Source organism: Echiichthys vipera, assembly GCF_963691815.1.
Source record: "Echiichthys vipera genome assembly, chromosome: 11".
Classification (NCBI taxonomy): domain Eukaryota; kingdom Metazoa; phylum Chordata; class Actinopteri; order Perciformes; family Trachinidae; genus Echiichthys; species Echiichthys vipera.
Window position 1 is genome coordinate 4,515,548 of NC_139836.1, and position 15,000 is coordinate 4,530,547.

At 48.8% G+C, this 15,000-nt stretch overlaps 1 protein-coding gene across 2 annotated transcripts in view; it reads left to right on the plus strand.

Moving 5' to 3' along the window:
- LOC310953470 (echinoderm microtubule-associated protein-like 6) overlaps nucleotides 1-15,000 on the plus strand; it is a gene marked incomplete at its 5' end in the record, with an annotated part of 77,010 nt that overhangs the window by 24,561 nt on the left and 37,449 nt on the right. For both annotated transcript variants that reach the window (XM_083922510.1, XM_083922511.1), the window contains 12 exons: nucleotides 2,211-2,284; nucleotides 2,503-2,630; nucleotides 4,083-4,220; nucleotides 4,303-4,444; nucleotides 4,609-4,723; nucleotides 7,427-7,636; nucleotides 7,762-7,929; nucleotides 8,174-8,280; nucleotides 10,329-10,447; nucleotides 10,825-11,011; nucleotides 11,262-11,367; nucleotides 12,249-12,342. In XM_083922510.1, the coding sequence (XP_083778636.1) occupies nucleotides 2,211-2,284; nucleotides 2,503-2,630; nucleotides 4,083-4,220; nucleotides 4,303-4,444; nucleotides 4,609-4,723; nucleotides 7,427-7,636; nucleotides 7,762-7,929; nucleotides 8,174-8,280; nucleotides 10,329-10,447; nucleotides 10,825-11,011; nucleotides 11,262-11,367; nucleotides 12,249-12,342 (1,588 nt within the window). The remainder of the gene's footprint in view (nucleotides 1-2,210; nucleotides 2,285-2,502; nucleotides 2,631-4,082; nucleotides 4,221-4,302; nucleotides 4,445-4,608; nucleotides 4,724-7,426; nucleotides 7,637-7,761; nucleotides 7,930-8,173; nucleotides 8,281-10,328; nucleotides 10,448-10,824; nucleotides 11,012-11,261; nucleotides 11,368-12,248; nucleotides 12,343-15,000) is intronic.

Sequence of the window (15,000 nt, forward strand, 5' to 3'; positions counted from 1 at the left end):
TCAATGGAGGCAGCGGTGAACCAGGCTCATGTTCTGTGAGGTTAAATGTGTTTTTTTGGAGTTTGGTGGTTTTAAAAAAGAGCAGAGAAAGACTGAACACTGTGCTTTCTCCTCTGTGAATGAAACACTCAGATAAGAAAGATTTCACCCGTGACTCCTGCACCGCTGACACACATTTCACCTGGAAACCCATCGAGCAAAATGAGCGCCAACATTAAAAAGCTCAATAAATCAAGGTGTTTCTTCTTTTGGGGGCTGCAGTAGCTCAATCCATAGGTGACTTGGCTGGGAACCGTAGGGTCGCTGGTTCAAGTCCCTGTGTGGACCAGGTATGGAGCGTGGACTGGTGGCTGGAGAGATGTTGTTGAGCAAGGCACCGAACCCCCAACTGCTCGGGGCGCCGGTCACTGGCAGCCCCCTTGCTCTGACATCTCTCCTTAATTGCATGTATAGGTCCTGTGTGTGTGTGTGTGTGTGACATGATTAATAATAAGCGTGAAAAAATTCAATTCAAGTAATTCTTCTTCTTTGAGAAGCCAAAAGTGAGAAAAATGAGCGTACGTCAAAGTGAAACGACGACACAATCCTCTCTTTCCTGCCTCCTGGATTCAAAAATCCGCCTCCGGGGCCCTCGTGGTGCGAGTTTTTCCCCCAGTTTGCTTCATGAAGTCGTCTGGTATCAGGTCGCTTCGGCTCGTGAAACCTCCAGGGAGAAGTTTCTAACAAAGTTACAGGGACCCTAACACGCTGATTCATGCCATCAGCGACAGCAGACGCTCTAATTGGCGAGCGCTGCGCCGCTGAATTTCTCTGCTAATTAGATCTGAGATGCTGGAGGAATGGGAGTGTGACGGAGAGGTTACCGAGGGGGGTACCGAGGAAGAGAACGTGTGCGTTTCACTTCCTCCTGTCTCGACAGTTAAAGTCTCTCTTCCTGCAGCGAGTCGGCCGATAAAGAGTGTTATGAAGAGTTAGATCCTTTCAGTCAAAAGCAACTGGACTTGGCTATTTGTCTAGGAAGACCAGGACCAGGACCAGGACCAGGACCAGGCTGGGACTGGACCAGGACCAGGACCAGGCTGGGACTGGTCCAACTATCTGGTGTTGAGATCCAGGTATTTAACCTCTCACAAGGCCGATGATGTCACTGGAACCCTTTGTGCTCCAAGTGCCAACGACCGTCGTTAGAGTGACAGTCGTTGGTGGGAAGTTGGTTTGGACTTGGTTAGTGCTGGTCCAGTCCCAGCCTGGTCCTGGTCCTGGTCCAGTCGTTGGTGGAAGTAGGTCTGGACTTGGTTAGTGCTCTATTGAGTCTAAACGACAGTCGTTGGAGTCACAGGAGGACATTTGTGAACAGTTGTTCTTTGAGGTTGGATTGTTGAATGAAGGGATGAAAGGGCAGCATTGTAAACTGGAGATAAGTGGAGTCTCAGACCTCCTCCTCTGGTTAGCCATGGTCCAGTCCCAGCCTGGTCCAGGTCCTGGTCCTGGTGTCTCAGACCTCCTCCTCTGTTTAACGATGGTTTCTCTACTTTTACATAGATGCTTCTTTTACTCCTCTTCCAAACCATCTGTCCTCTCTGTCCAAGATGTGGACATTGTTGTCATCAGACTCCAACGACTGTCGTTAGGACTCAATAGAGCACTAACCAAGTCCAGACCAACGACTGCCACTCTAACGACGCTCGTTGGCACTTGGAGCACAAAGGGTTCCAGTGACATCATCGGCCTTGTGAGAGGTTAAATACCTGGATCTCACACCAGTTAGTTGGACCAGTCCCAGCCTGGTCCTGGTCCTGGTCCTGATCCAGTCCCAGCCTGGTCCTGGTCCTGATCCAGTCCCAGCCTGGTCCTGGTCCTGGTCCTGGTCCTGGTCCTGGTCCTGGTCCTGGTCCTGGTCCTGGTCCTGGTCCTGGTCCTGGTCCAGTCCCAGCCTGGTCAGATGCGTACATGAACTGATGAAGCCTCTTGGATGAGAGGTGAAACGTCTTCCTGACAAATAACCAAGTCCAGTTGCTTTGAACGTGAAATTGCTTTGTGAAGAACGACGACCTGGACATTCACAGACTTATCCATTCAGAACCTTTCTTGCAGCTCTTTGGTTGTTGTGTCCAGATATTTTAAACCTTGCTTACACCTGCTCTCCTCCTCTTCCTCCTCTCCTCCTCCTCCTCCTCCTCCTCTTCCTCTTCTCCCTCCTCCTCCTCCAGGTCTGTCTATTCGCAGCGTCTGCTGGCGAGCCGACCGGATCCTTGCAGGAACGCAAGACAGCGAGATCTTTGAGGTGAGAGGGGAAACAAAAACCAGCTCCATGCAGGGACGCTTTACTTTGGCCCACACACAGTTTGCCTCACTGTATCAGGTCACACAAATAATGTATGACAAAAGATCATATTTTAGAAACTTGGTAATGTATAAACTCATGTTTGTGTGTGTGTGTGTGTGTGTGTGCGTGTGTGTGTGTGTGTGTGTGTGTGTGTGTGTGTTTGTGCGTGTGTCCAGGTGATGGTGAGGGATCGGGACAAGCCGCTGCTGATCATGCAGGGACACAGCGAGGGCGAGCTCTGGGCGCTGGATGTTCACCCCAAGAAACCTCTGGCTGTCACCGGCAGCGACGACCGCTCCGTCAGGTCAGTGCAGGAACACACGTGCTGGAGAGTGTTTGACCTGGTGACGCTCTCTGGTCACGTCTGAGACCAGTTTTTGGCATCTGAGGCCGTCCTTACACTTTTCTTTTGATCTGAACTTCAACGCAACCTGATCGTATATATTTCTGTGCATTGGGCGCCAGAAAGAGGCTTCTTCTTTGCTTTATCTTGAGTTTATTTTGTAATGTTGGACAGTCTGTCTACGTAGGAACAAGACACCCACATTCTAAGAGTTGACTTTTAGTCTTTTTGTATCTTTTTGTGGTGGTTTTGCATCTATTTTTAGTCATTTTGCATCTTTTGTGGTGTTTTGCATCTATTTTTAGTCATTTTGCATCTTTTTGTGGTGGTTTTGCATCTCTTTTTAGTGATTTAGCATCTTTTTGTGGTGATTTTGCATCTATTTTTAGTCATTTTGCATCTTTTGTGGTGTTTTGCATCTATTTTTAGTCATTTTGCATCTTTTTGTGGTGGTTTTGCATCTCTTTTTAGTGATTTAGCATCTTTTTGTGGTGATTTTGCATCTATTTTTAGTCATTTTGCATCTTTTTGTGGTGGTTTTGCATCTATTTTTAGTCATTTTGCATATTTTTGTGGTGGTTTTGCATCTATTTTTAGTCATTTTGCATCTTTTTGTGGTGGTTTTGCATCTATTTTTAGTCATTTTGCATCTTTTTGTGGTGGTTTTTCATCTATTTTTAGTCATTTTGCATCTTTTTGTGGTGATTTTGCATCTATTTTTAGTCATTTTGCATCTTTTTGTGGTGGTTTTGCATCTATTTTTAGTCATTTTGCATATTTTTGTGGTGGTTTTGCATCTATTTTTAGTCATTTTGCATCTTTTTGTGGTGGTTTTGCATCTATTTTTAGTCATTTTGCATCTTTTTGTGGTGGTTTTTCATCTATTTTTAGTCATTTTGCATCTTTTTGTGGCGGTTTTGCATCAATTTTTAGTCATTTTGCATCTTTTTGGGGTGGTTTTGCATCTATTTTTATCTATGTTGTCATTTTATTTCTCTCTGTGGTCATTTTATGTCCATTTTTAATCATTTTGCATGTCTTTGTAGTTGTTTCTTTGTCTCCAGCATCCTTCACACTGCCGTTGTTTGTTTAATTTTTGTTCCAGGAAGTAGACAGCGGACTTTGATTGGTCAGGGATGGCAAGAATTTGTGACTTTCACTCTGAACCTCCACTTACTATTGGGCCAAAAATGTAGGAGTTTCTACATTAGGACTTATACGCCATTTATTGTCCTAAATCAGCCAATCAGGAGCTCCTTTTTAGATGTTTGAGGACCTCTGACGTGTACAGAGCAGAATCTAGAACTGAAGCCTCACCATCAAAGTGTATCCGAGTAAATTAAGTCGTATCTGTGTGTGTGTGTGTGTGTGTGTGTGTGTGTGTGTCTGTGTGTGTGTGTGTGTGTGTTTCAGGTTGTGGAGTCTGGTCGATCACGCCCTCATCGCCCGCTGCAACATGGAGGAGGCGGTGCGGAGCGTGGCGTTCAGTGTGGACGGATACCAGCTGGCTCTGGGCATGAAGGACGGATCCTTCACTGTGCTGAGAGTCAGGTAACACACACACACACACACACACACACACACACACACACACACACTGACATTAACAGGATGTGTTCTCTCTCCGTGTCAGAGACATGACGGAGGTCGTTCACATCAAAGACAGGAAGGAGGTGATCCACGAGATGAAGTTTTCTCCAGACGGAGCGTACCTCGCCGTCGGCTCCAACGACGGACTTGTGGACGTCTACGCAGTCGCCCAGAGATACAAAAAGGTGGGGGTGGAGACACAGACACAGACCTAAAGCTTAATTAAGTAAGAAAAACAACCACCGAGGTCCCAAAAGCACCTCAGACAGCATTCCTTGGACTTAACGACCTGTGTGTGCCGACGCTCCCTCTCATAATCTCACTTTATTTCCTCGGTGTGCGTCTGCAGGTGGGAGAGTGCGGTAAATCCACCAGCTTCATCACGCACCTGGACTGGTCTCTGGACAGCAAGATCCTGCAGAGCAACGACGGAGCTGGAGAACGCCTCTTCTACAGAATGCCCAGTGAGTCCTGCAGCCTTTCAGTCTCAGGCGCGTTAAAGTTTAAAAGCACTTTTAAAGAATGAAGAGCATTTTTTTCTGCATCAAAGGGAAACAACCTGCATCGTTCTGCCCTTACCTCATGATGTAAGAACCACAACGCTGCACTTTATGCCAAGTTCCCTCTACCCGACTTTAGCCCTGACTATTCGCTCGCCGGCGGCTTTTAGAGCCCCCCTGATCGGAGGCAAATCGGGGCCTGATTACCGGTGCCTCACAGGCTCCATATCTGGGGCTGTCGGGGACTCTAATGAGCCAATGAGAGCACAGGACTCGGGCTGAGGGGCGACCAGGGGGAGGGGCCTGTAAGACCACAACTTTACGCTTTGTGTGGTTGCAGACAGACAGATCCTGGAGCCCCGGGGACCGGTGAAGCAGCTGCTGCCGGCCGCTTTGTCACGACCCTCGCTGTCAGATACCGACGCACAAGACACACGTGAATGGCGGTTTCAAGCCCAACGGGGTTTCTACTGTAAACCGCGGTGATATTAGATAATAGGACTCCAGCAAAGTGACCACTTAAAAGTAGTAGCAGTGATGATTTGGGCGACACGGTGTTGTGGTGGTTAGCACTGTCGCCTCACAACAAGGGGGATCCTGGTTTGAATCCCGGCTGGGGCCCTTCTGTGTGGAGTTTGCATGTTGTCCCCGTGTCTGCGTGGGTTTTCTCCGGGTTCTCCGGTTTCCTCCCACAGTCCAAAGACGTGCAGGTGTTCGGTTCATTGATGACTCTAAATCACCCGTAGGTGTGAATGGTTGTCTGTCTCTGTTCGTCTCTATGTGTCCTGTGATAGACTGGCGTCCTGTCCAGGGTGGACCCCGCCTCACGCCCAATGTCAGCTGGGATCGGCTCCAGCCCCCCGCGACCCCGACAGGGACAAGAGGTTGACGACGAATGAATGAGTAAAGTCTTGAAAAAAGAAAAATCTCAAAAGTTGCAGAAAAAAATAAATCATCATCTTGTGACGATTTGGCACCAAAACATTAATAAACGTACGCTTTTATTTGCAAATTCGACGGCGTGCAGGTTCAGTTTGCAACATTTAACCGTGCCATTCTTCTCCCACACGCTCTCATGAAAGAGATGTGCAACATATTTTTCTGTTGCAAATGAAAAATCATAATTTCACGAAAAAAAACATCATATTTTGAGATAAAGTTCACAAGAAAATGTATTTCTGTAACAATCAGCAGCCTGAGTGTCAAAGGAACAATGTGGCTCTCTTGAAATGACACGTTTCACCAAAAAGCACCTTATTTTCATATATTAAAGACATTAAAATGAGATGTCACGTGAGCCTCCTGTGGCTGCTTCAAAATAAAAGCCCTGGTTTTTAATCATCTTTAACATAAAGCCACAGCAGCAGGAAGTGTTGTGTTTGCAGGAAGAAGGAGAGTTAACGGTAAACAATGAGGTTGATGTCAATGATAAGAAAGTAAGCTGGATTAGATGCTGCTTTGTGAATCCCTCGTCCGTGTGAAGACAGTTTGAATCCAGCACAGGAGCGGCAGAGTCAGCGACTACTTTACAGAGAGGTAATTAAAGAATGTAAATCATCCAGAGACCGACGGCAGGTGAGGTGTATAATCACTCCAGTGCGCTCCGGGTCGACCTCAGGGTCTCCTACGGGCTCGACGTGCACGGAAATACTTTATTGCAGATCACAAATGGTAAAAAAAGGAGGATGGATGAGGAAGGAAGGAAGGAAAGATCGGATCACACCACAAAAGATGTGGTCTTCAGATGACAGAGCAGACCAGAAACACACACTAAGGGCGCACTCACACTGTGCCTCCGTCCCGTGCCCCGGGCTTTAGGGTCCTTGTCCCCCCCTCCAGGCCCGTTTGTACTCACACTACCTGGGCCTCGGAGAATGCTTCTTGCTGCCTATACGTCATCACGCCGTAACACGTCACACGCATTGATGACGTCATGGCGATGCGTGGCTTTGTTTCCAGATCTTTCCGTAGACCTCAGAGTTTTTGTGCGTCTTGTCGACTGTTTTTGAATCTTTTCATCGACCAAATCTGCAGTAAACACTCCACCTCCGCATCACAGCAACGTGAACCTTTCACCGCCATTGTTTGAAATGTCCGCGCATGGTCCCTCCTTCTTTTTTCTATGTCCCAACAGGCGCACAGGAAATGACCTCAGAACCGCCGTAGGCCTCGTGCTCGTACACGTGCGCACGCTCGTGCTCGTACACGTGCACACGTGCTTTACTAAAGCCCACCTCTCCCAAACGGGCCGTGGACGGCCAGCTGGCCGCAGTTATGCGTGGAGCGGTTGCACTCACACTGGTCAAACGCACTAGGCTTGACCCGAAAAAACAGTTTGGGCGCGGTGCGGAAGGACAGTGTGAGTGCGCCCTAAAGACTGCAGAGGTGTGTGTGTGTGTGTGTGGTAAAGATGTAACACACAAGGTTTCCCACAGAACACACAAAACCTCCACATCAGCGTTGGAGATTAAAATCTGCACCGTCCAAACATTTACGTTTTCTCGCTTCTGTCAGTTAAAAATTATTGATAAAAATATGCAAAGCAGCGTTTGTTATCGTTAGCATCTATAAAGACGTCGTGCTGCGGAAGTGGAAAAGTTAATTTATTATTTTGTCAAACACAAACATGCACACGCTCTGTTTCCTCCCTCCCCTCCCCTCCTGCAGTGGGGAAGCCGCTCAGTAAGGAGGAGGTGAAAGGTCAGTGCTGGGCGTCCTGGAGCTGCGTCCTGGGCTCGGAGGTCACCGGCATCTGGCCTAAATACTCCAATCTGACCGGGATCAACGCCGTGGATGCCAATCACGCCGCTGCCGTGCTCGTCACCGGAGACGACCTCGGCCTCGTTAAGCTCTACCGCTTCCCCTGCCTGAGGAAAGGTCTCTAACTTTTCTTTTACGCGTTCTTCTTCTTCTTCTTCTTCTTCTTCTTCTTCTTCTTCTTCTTCTTCTTCTTCTTCTTCTCTCTGGTTAATGTGGGTCATCTTGTCCGTTTCTCGCCCAAGGAGCAAAATTCAAGAAGTACATCGGTCATTCGGCCCATGTGACCAACGTCCGCTGGTCCCACGACCTGCAGTGGGTGCTGACCACGGGCGGGGCCGACCACGCCCTCTTCCAGTGGAGGTTCCTACCAGAGTCGGTCATGAACGGGGGCCCGGACACCAACATACAAGGTGGGGAAACAGGGCAGAGTTGAGCAGAGGATTCTCTAAGTGGCTCCCTTTAAAGGGTCCAGAGGTCCCTGAAGGCGGTCTCTGTGGTCAGTAACCTGGACACGTGTCCTCGTTAAGTTAAACTAACACACGGCTCTGCACTGTGATTAGTGGATGGTTCGGGCAGTGATGTGAACCTTCACCTTTGTCTTCAGTGGACATTAAAGTCCTGGTTCAGACGACTGAGTCTGTGTGTCCTCTGCAGACAGTCACGGGGACTCCAACAGCGAGGAGTCGGACAGCGACGCGTCGGACGTCCCGGAGCTCGACTCGGACATCGAGCAGGAAACGCAGATCCACTACGACAGACAGGTAAGTCCCATTCGGCCGTCTCGGTTGTTCCCGTGGCGAGCCAGAGTCACGGAGCAGCTTCTGAATGGACGTGTTTGGATGTTTTAATGGAGGCTCCAGTGAATCAGCGGGGCTCTGTGCAGTTGCCATGGAGATCTTCAAACAGGCCTTATCTCTAATGCCAGCCGCTGCCTGGCACGCTTCCCCAGTGTGTCGTTTGCCACGCGGTGCCAGCGTTGCAACAATGTGCTGCTCTGAGATAGAGCTCAAAGAGTGTGTGTGTGTGTGTGTGTGTGTGTGTTTAAATTTATCAATAGCAAGTTGAAGTGGAAAGAGCGAGAAAACATGGATTATTATTATTACTGTGTTCCTGTCTTCCTTCCTTCCCTTGCTGCTTATTTTCATACCATCCTTCCTCCCCCTCTTTTCTTCCGGGCCGTCCAGATTAAAATATCCCAACAACAACAGTTATTACAGTTATTTGAAGGGTTGACGTAAACCTGTGAATGTTCTCATGTGTCCAGGTCGTCGTTCTCCTCAAAGCAATTTCAGTCAAAAGCATCTGGACTTGGTTATTTGTCTAGGAAGACGTTTCACCTCTCATCCAAGAGGCTTCATCAGTTCATGTACGCATCTGACCAGGCTGGGACTGGACCAGGACCAGGACCAGGACCAGGCTGAGACTGGACCAGGACCAGGACCAGGACCAGGACCAGGCTGAGACTGGACCAGGACCAGGACCAGGACCAGGACCAGGCTGAGACTGGACCAGGACCAGGACCAGGCTGGGACTGGTCCACCTAACTGGTGTGGAGATCCAGGTCTTTAACCTCTCACAAGGCCGAACAAGCCAACCTCTAAGAACAACTGTTCACAAACGTCCTCCTGTGACTCCAACGACTGTCGTTCAGACTCAATAGAGAACTAACCAAGACCAGACCTACTTCCACCAACGACTGGACCAGGACCAGGACCAGGCTGGGATTGGACCAGCACTAACCAAGTCCAAACCAACTTCCCACCAACAACTGTCACTCTAACGACGGTCGTTGGCACTTGGAGCACAAAGGGTTCCAGTGACATCATCGACCTTGTGAGAGGTTAAATACCTGGATCTCGACACCAGTTAGTTGGACCAGTCCCAGCCTGGTCCTGGTCCTGGTCCTGGTCCAGTCCCAACCAGGTCCTGGTCCTGGTCCAGTCCCAGTCTGGTCCTGGTCCTGGTCCTGGTCCTGGTCCTGGTCCTGGTCCAGTCCCAGCCTGGTCCTGGTCCAGTCCCAGCCTGGTCAGATGTGTACATGAACTGATGAAGCCTCTTGGATGAGAGGTGAAACGTCTTCCTTCCTTTGCTTTTGACAGAGCTGTTTCGTCTCACACTCAAACAGGAGGAAGAAGAAACTACGACTTTATTATAATTTGATGATTTCCCTTTTAGATGGTTACGCAGTGAAGAGAGGTTGTGGAGGAAAACTGGCTCCAGTCCCAGTGAAACAGTCTGTAACTCGCAGTCTTTGATCCACCGTGACGCAGTTTTGTAAATTGGAAATGGAAAAGCAGCGTGAAAGCGGAGCGCTGCCGGTGCCCGAACCTCCCGGGAGCAAAGTCTCTCTGTGTGAAACTCTCAGACGGCTGAAACACGCCAACTCCTAATGTGCATGAAGAATGAGCAGGCGTTTATTCTCTGCTGAGAGCGACGACAGTACGACTGGGCTCACTTTTATTCTCCCAGAAGCAGAGAAACGACAGAATACGAAGCGTGTGGACGGCTGTTACGGATTTATTGACGGTTGTGTCACCTTGGTGGTGCTTTAAGGGCGCCCTCCCACTGTGCCTCCGTCCCGTGCCCCGTGCTTTAGGGTCCTTGTCCCCCCCTCCAGGCCCGTTTGTACTCACACTACCTGGGCCTCTGAGAATGCTTCTTGCTGCCTATACGTCATCACGCCGTAACACGTCACACGCATTGATGACGTCATGGCGATGCGTGGCTTTGTTTGCACTCTCAGGACTCTCTGTTTGTGTGTGTGTGTGTGTGTGTGTGTGTGTGTGTGTGTGTGTGTGTGTGTGTGCAGGTGTATAAGGAGGACCTGCCTCAGTTGCGACAGCAGAGCAGAGAGAAGAAGCAGCAGGTTGGATCTCTGAAGCGACAGCGAGGCCCAGACCAAGGCCTCCGGCTGCAGTTCGTGCACGGGTAACGTTTCCCTTTGATTCACTTCTTTACGGAACGTACACGCGTCACTTCGACGTAAAAGAGAACGGGGCCGACCACACAGGAGTTGTTTCTGGCCCACCGATGCGGGTGCTGTCCCTTGCCCGGTTGGGGGGGGGATCCCTGTGGCGGCGCCACCTGCAGCCATGGACCATGATTCCTCTCCGTGTGTGCGGCCCTCAAAGGTAGATTCTACCTCACCTCAGATCTCGGTGCCCAGCTATATCTCCTCAGCAACAGTTTGTATGTGTGTGTGTGTATGTGTGTGTGTATGTGTGTGTGTGTGTGTGTGTGTGTGTGTGTGTGTGTGTGTGTGTGTGTGTGTGTGTGTGTGTGTGTATGTGTGTGTGTGTGTGCAGGTACCGTGGTTACGACTGCAGGAACAACCTGTTCTACACTCAGGGCGGGGAGGTGTTGTACCACGTGGCGGCGGTGGGCGTGGTCTACAACCGGCAGCTGCACAGCCAGCGCTTCTACCTCGGCCACGACGACGACATCCTGAGCCTCAGCATCCACCCGCTGAAGGACTACGCTGCTACGGGACAGGTGCACACACACACACACACACACACACACACACACACACACACACACACACACACACACACACACACACACACACACACACACACACACACACACTCACACACACACACACACACACACACACATAATGTTATTTGATGCTGTACAAACAGGGCGAAACGTGGTGATTGACAGCTGTGATTTGATGACATGACTCGTGTGTGTGTGTGTGTTTGTGTGTGTGTGTGTGTGTGTGTGTGTGTGTGTGCAGGTGGGGAGGGACCCGGCCATCCATGTGTGGGACATCCAGACTCTGAAGTGTCTCTCGTTGCTGAGAGGTTTCCACCAGAGAGGAGTGTGTGCTCTGGACTTCTCAGGTAACCTGTGTGTGTGTATGTGTGTGTGTGTGTGCGTGTGTGTGTGTGTGTGTGTGTGTGTGTGTGATGTGATTGTTTTGCATCTATTTTAAGACATTTTGCATCTTTTTGTGGTGGTTTTGCATCTTTTTTTAATCATTTTGCATCTTTTTGTGGTGGTTTTGCATCTATTTTTAGTCATTTTGCATCTTTTTGTGGTGGTTTTGCATCTATTTTGAGTCATTTTGCATCTTTTTGTGGTGGTTTTGCATCTATTTTTAGTCATTTTGCTTCTTTTTGTGGTGGTTTTGCATCTATTTTTAGACATTTTGCATCTTTTTGTGGTGGTTTTGCATCTATTTTTAGTCATTTTGCATCTTTTTGTGGTGGTTTTGCATCTATTTTTAGTCATTTTGCATCTTTTTGTGGTGGTTTTGCATCCATTTTTGCTCATTCTACATTTTAATGTCATTGTTTTGTTTCTCTGTGGTCATTTTACATCTATTTTTTGTTTTGTGTCGCTCTCATGTCATTCTTTGTGTCTATTTTTAGACATTTAGCATCTCTTCGTGGTCATTTTGTGGATTTTTTAGCATCATTTCGCTGGGCCCCTGAGTTCATGGGGCCTGTTCAGTAATCCATCCATGAACAGTAGTGTAGAGTATTTTTTTATCTTGTTTCAAATGTGCCATGAACTACACACATGATTTCAATTAAAAAAACAATTCTCCAAGTCAAGGGAGCCACGGTTCATCGTAAAACCCTGAGAACTGTGTCATGTGGGTAAATACCTTTGTAGTGAGTTTGCCACTGGAGTTCACCTCTTCTTTGTTTGACGTGTTTTAGTTGGAAACTTCACCCGAGTACAAAAGCTCCTTACGAGTCTCCTCTGTGTGTTCCAGCTGATGGAAAGAGTCTGGTGTCCGTGGGAGTCGACGACGGACATTCGGTCGTGGTCTGGGACTGGAAGAGAGGAGAGAAACTCGCCACTGCCAGGTACGGAAAAACAGATTCTGCTCTAATCTACGGCGAGGTCGGTGCACCGCTGATGCTGACACCACAGCTGCTTCTATTATTGCATAGATTTAGTGTTTTTCACGTATCTCACACATTAAAAAGTGCGGCTGTACACAAAGAACGTGACTCGTGAAGTTGAAATGAAGAGATATCTGTACGAGACCTCCTCATTTTAATAAATTACTTTAAATGAATGAATGAATAAGAACCAGAGGAGTCACTGAGGAACACTGTAACACCCTTTCAAAATAAGATTTCCGGGTCCAAACGCTCCGTTGAAGCAAAACAGACACAACGACCGAACATGTGAACCATCACGATCACCTCTTTCTTCAGTTAGACGCCGTTTTCATCCATAAGAAAAAGGTTAAATGACAAATATGTTGTTTTTTAAAACAAACACCGGGAACACGGCACTGTGGCGTTGGAGAAATACGAGGCTTGGACCCAGAAATCATATTTTGAAAGGGCGTGACGTAGCGTCTTCACAGCCGGCTGGTATAATATATTAAATTATACTATAATAAGAAGAATTCTTTTATTCATCCCGCAAGGGGAAGTTCAAGTTTTTCACTCTGTTATTATTATTCACCTTACACACACACACACACACACACACACACACACACACACACACACACACACACACACACACACACACACACACACACACACACACACACACACACACACTCACACACACAGGCCGGAAACACACACACACACACACACATGCACACACACACACACACACACACACACACACACACACACACACACACACACACACACACACACACACACACACACACACTCACACACACAGGCTGGAAACACACACACACACACACATGCACACACACACACACACACACACACACACACACACACACACACACACACACACACACACACACACACACACACACACACACACACACACACACACACACACACACACACACACACACACACACACACACACACACACACATGCACAAACAGGACCTATATACATGAAATTAATGGAGAGATGTTAGAGCGAGGGGGCTGGGGGCTGCCAATGGATCAGCGCCCCGAGCAGTTGGGGGTTCGGTGCCTTGCTCAACACGCCTCAGCAGTGCCCAGGAAATGAACTGGCACCTCTCCAGCCACCAGTCCACGCTCCACACAGGGACTCAAACCGGCGACCCGAGTCACCTATGGACTGAGCTGCTGTCAATGCGACGCAATAGTCGGACGGACAAAGCAAGAATGACATTAGTCTTCAAAAACACGCAGAAAAATAAAACATGGAGCTCTTAAACACCTAAAACCTGATTAAACGACCGTTTTCTAAAGATGTGATTGAAACCTCCTCCCAGCTGGGTTTAGGTTCAGTGTGACAGGCGGCTCGTCCCACGGACGTGTAGCTGTGTATTTTTAGAGTTTAGTTTTAAATCTGGTAGAAACAGATTAGTTTGACTGCCTCTGGTGTGAGGAGGTGTAGCTTCATGTACGCACGTCTTTATTTGCACCACTCTTTAATCCGCGGGGACGTTTACCGCTGCTGTCACTGCCAGTGCTGCACAAACACACTGTTTTATCACCAGTGCTGCACAAACACACTGTTTTATCACCAGTGCTGCACAAACACACTGTTTTATCACCAGTGCTGCACAAACACACTGTTTTATTACCAGTGCTGCACAAACACACTGTTTCATTACCAGTGCTGCACAAACACACTGTTTTATCACCAGTGCTGCACAAACACACTGTTTTAATACCAGTGCTGCACAAACACACTGTTTTATCACCAGTGCTGCACAAACACACTGTTTTAATACCAGTGCTGCACAAAAACACACTGTTTTATTACCAGTGCTGCACAAACACACTGTTTTATTACCAGTGCTGCACAAACACACTGTTTCATTACCAGTGCAGACGTACGGACAACTGCTGAACAGCTACCGTCACTGTACTGATGCCTTTGACTGCTGTCGTACCGCTGATACTTGGGGGTAAACTGAAGTGAGGAGGGAGAGACGTGAGGAGGGAGGGACGTGAGAGACGTGAGGAGGGAGAGACGTGAGGAGGGAGAGACGTGAGAGACGTGAGGAGGGAGAGACGTGAGGAGGGAGAGACGTGAGAGACGTGAGGAGGAGGGAGAGACGTGAGAGACGTGAGGAGGGAGAGACATGAGGAGGGAGAGACGTGAGGAGGGAGAAACGTGAGGAGGGAGAGACGTGAGGAGGGAGAGACGTGAGGAGGGAGAGACGTGAGGAGGGAGAAACGTGAGGAGGGAGAGACGTGAGGAGGGAGAGACGTGAGGAGGGAGAAACGTGAGGAGGGAGAGACGTGAGGAGGGAGAGACGTGAGGAGGGAGAGACGTGAGAGACGTGAGGAGGAGGGAGAGACGTGAGAGACGTGAGGAGGGAGAGACGTGAGGAGGGAGAGACGTGAGGAGGGAGAAACGTGAGGAGGGAGAGACGTGAGGAGGGAGAGACATGAGGAGGGAGAGACGTGAGGAGGGAGAGACGTGAGGAGGGAGAGACGTGAGAGACGTGAGGAGGGAGAGACGTGAGAGACGTGAGGAGGGAGAAACGTGAGGAGGGAGAGACGTGAGGAGGGAGAGACGTGAGGAGGAAGAGA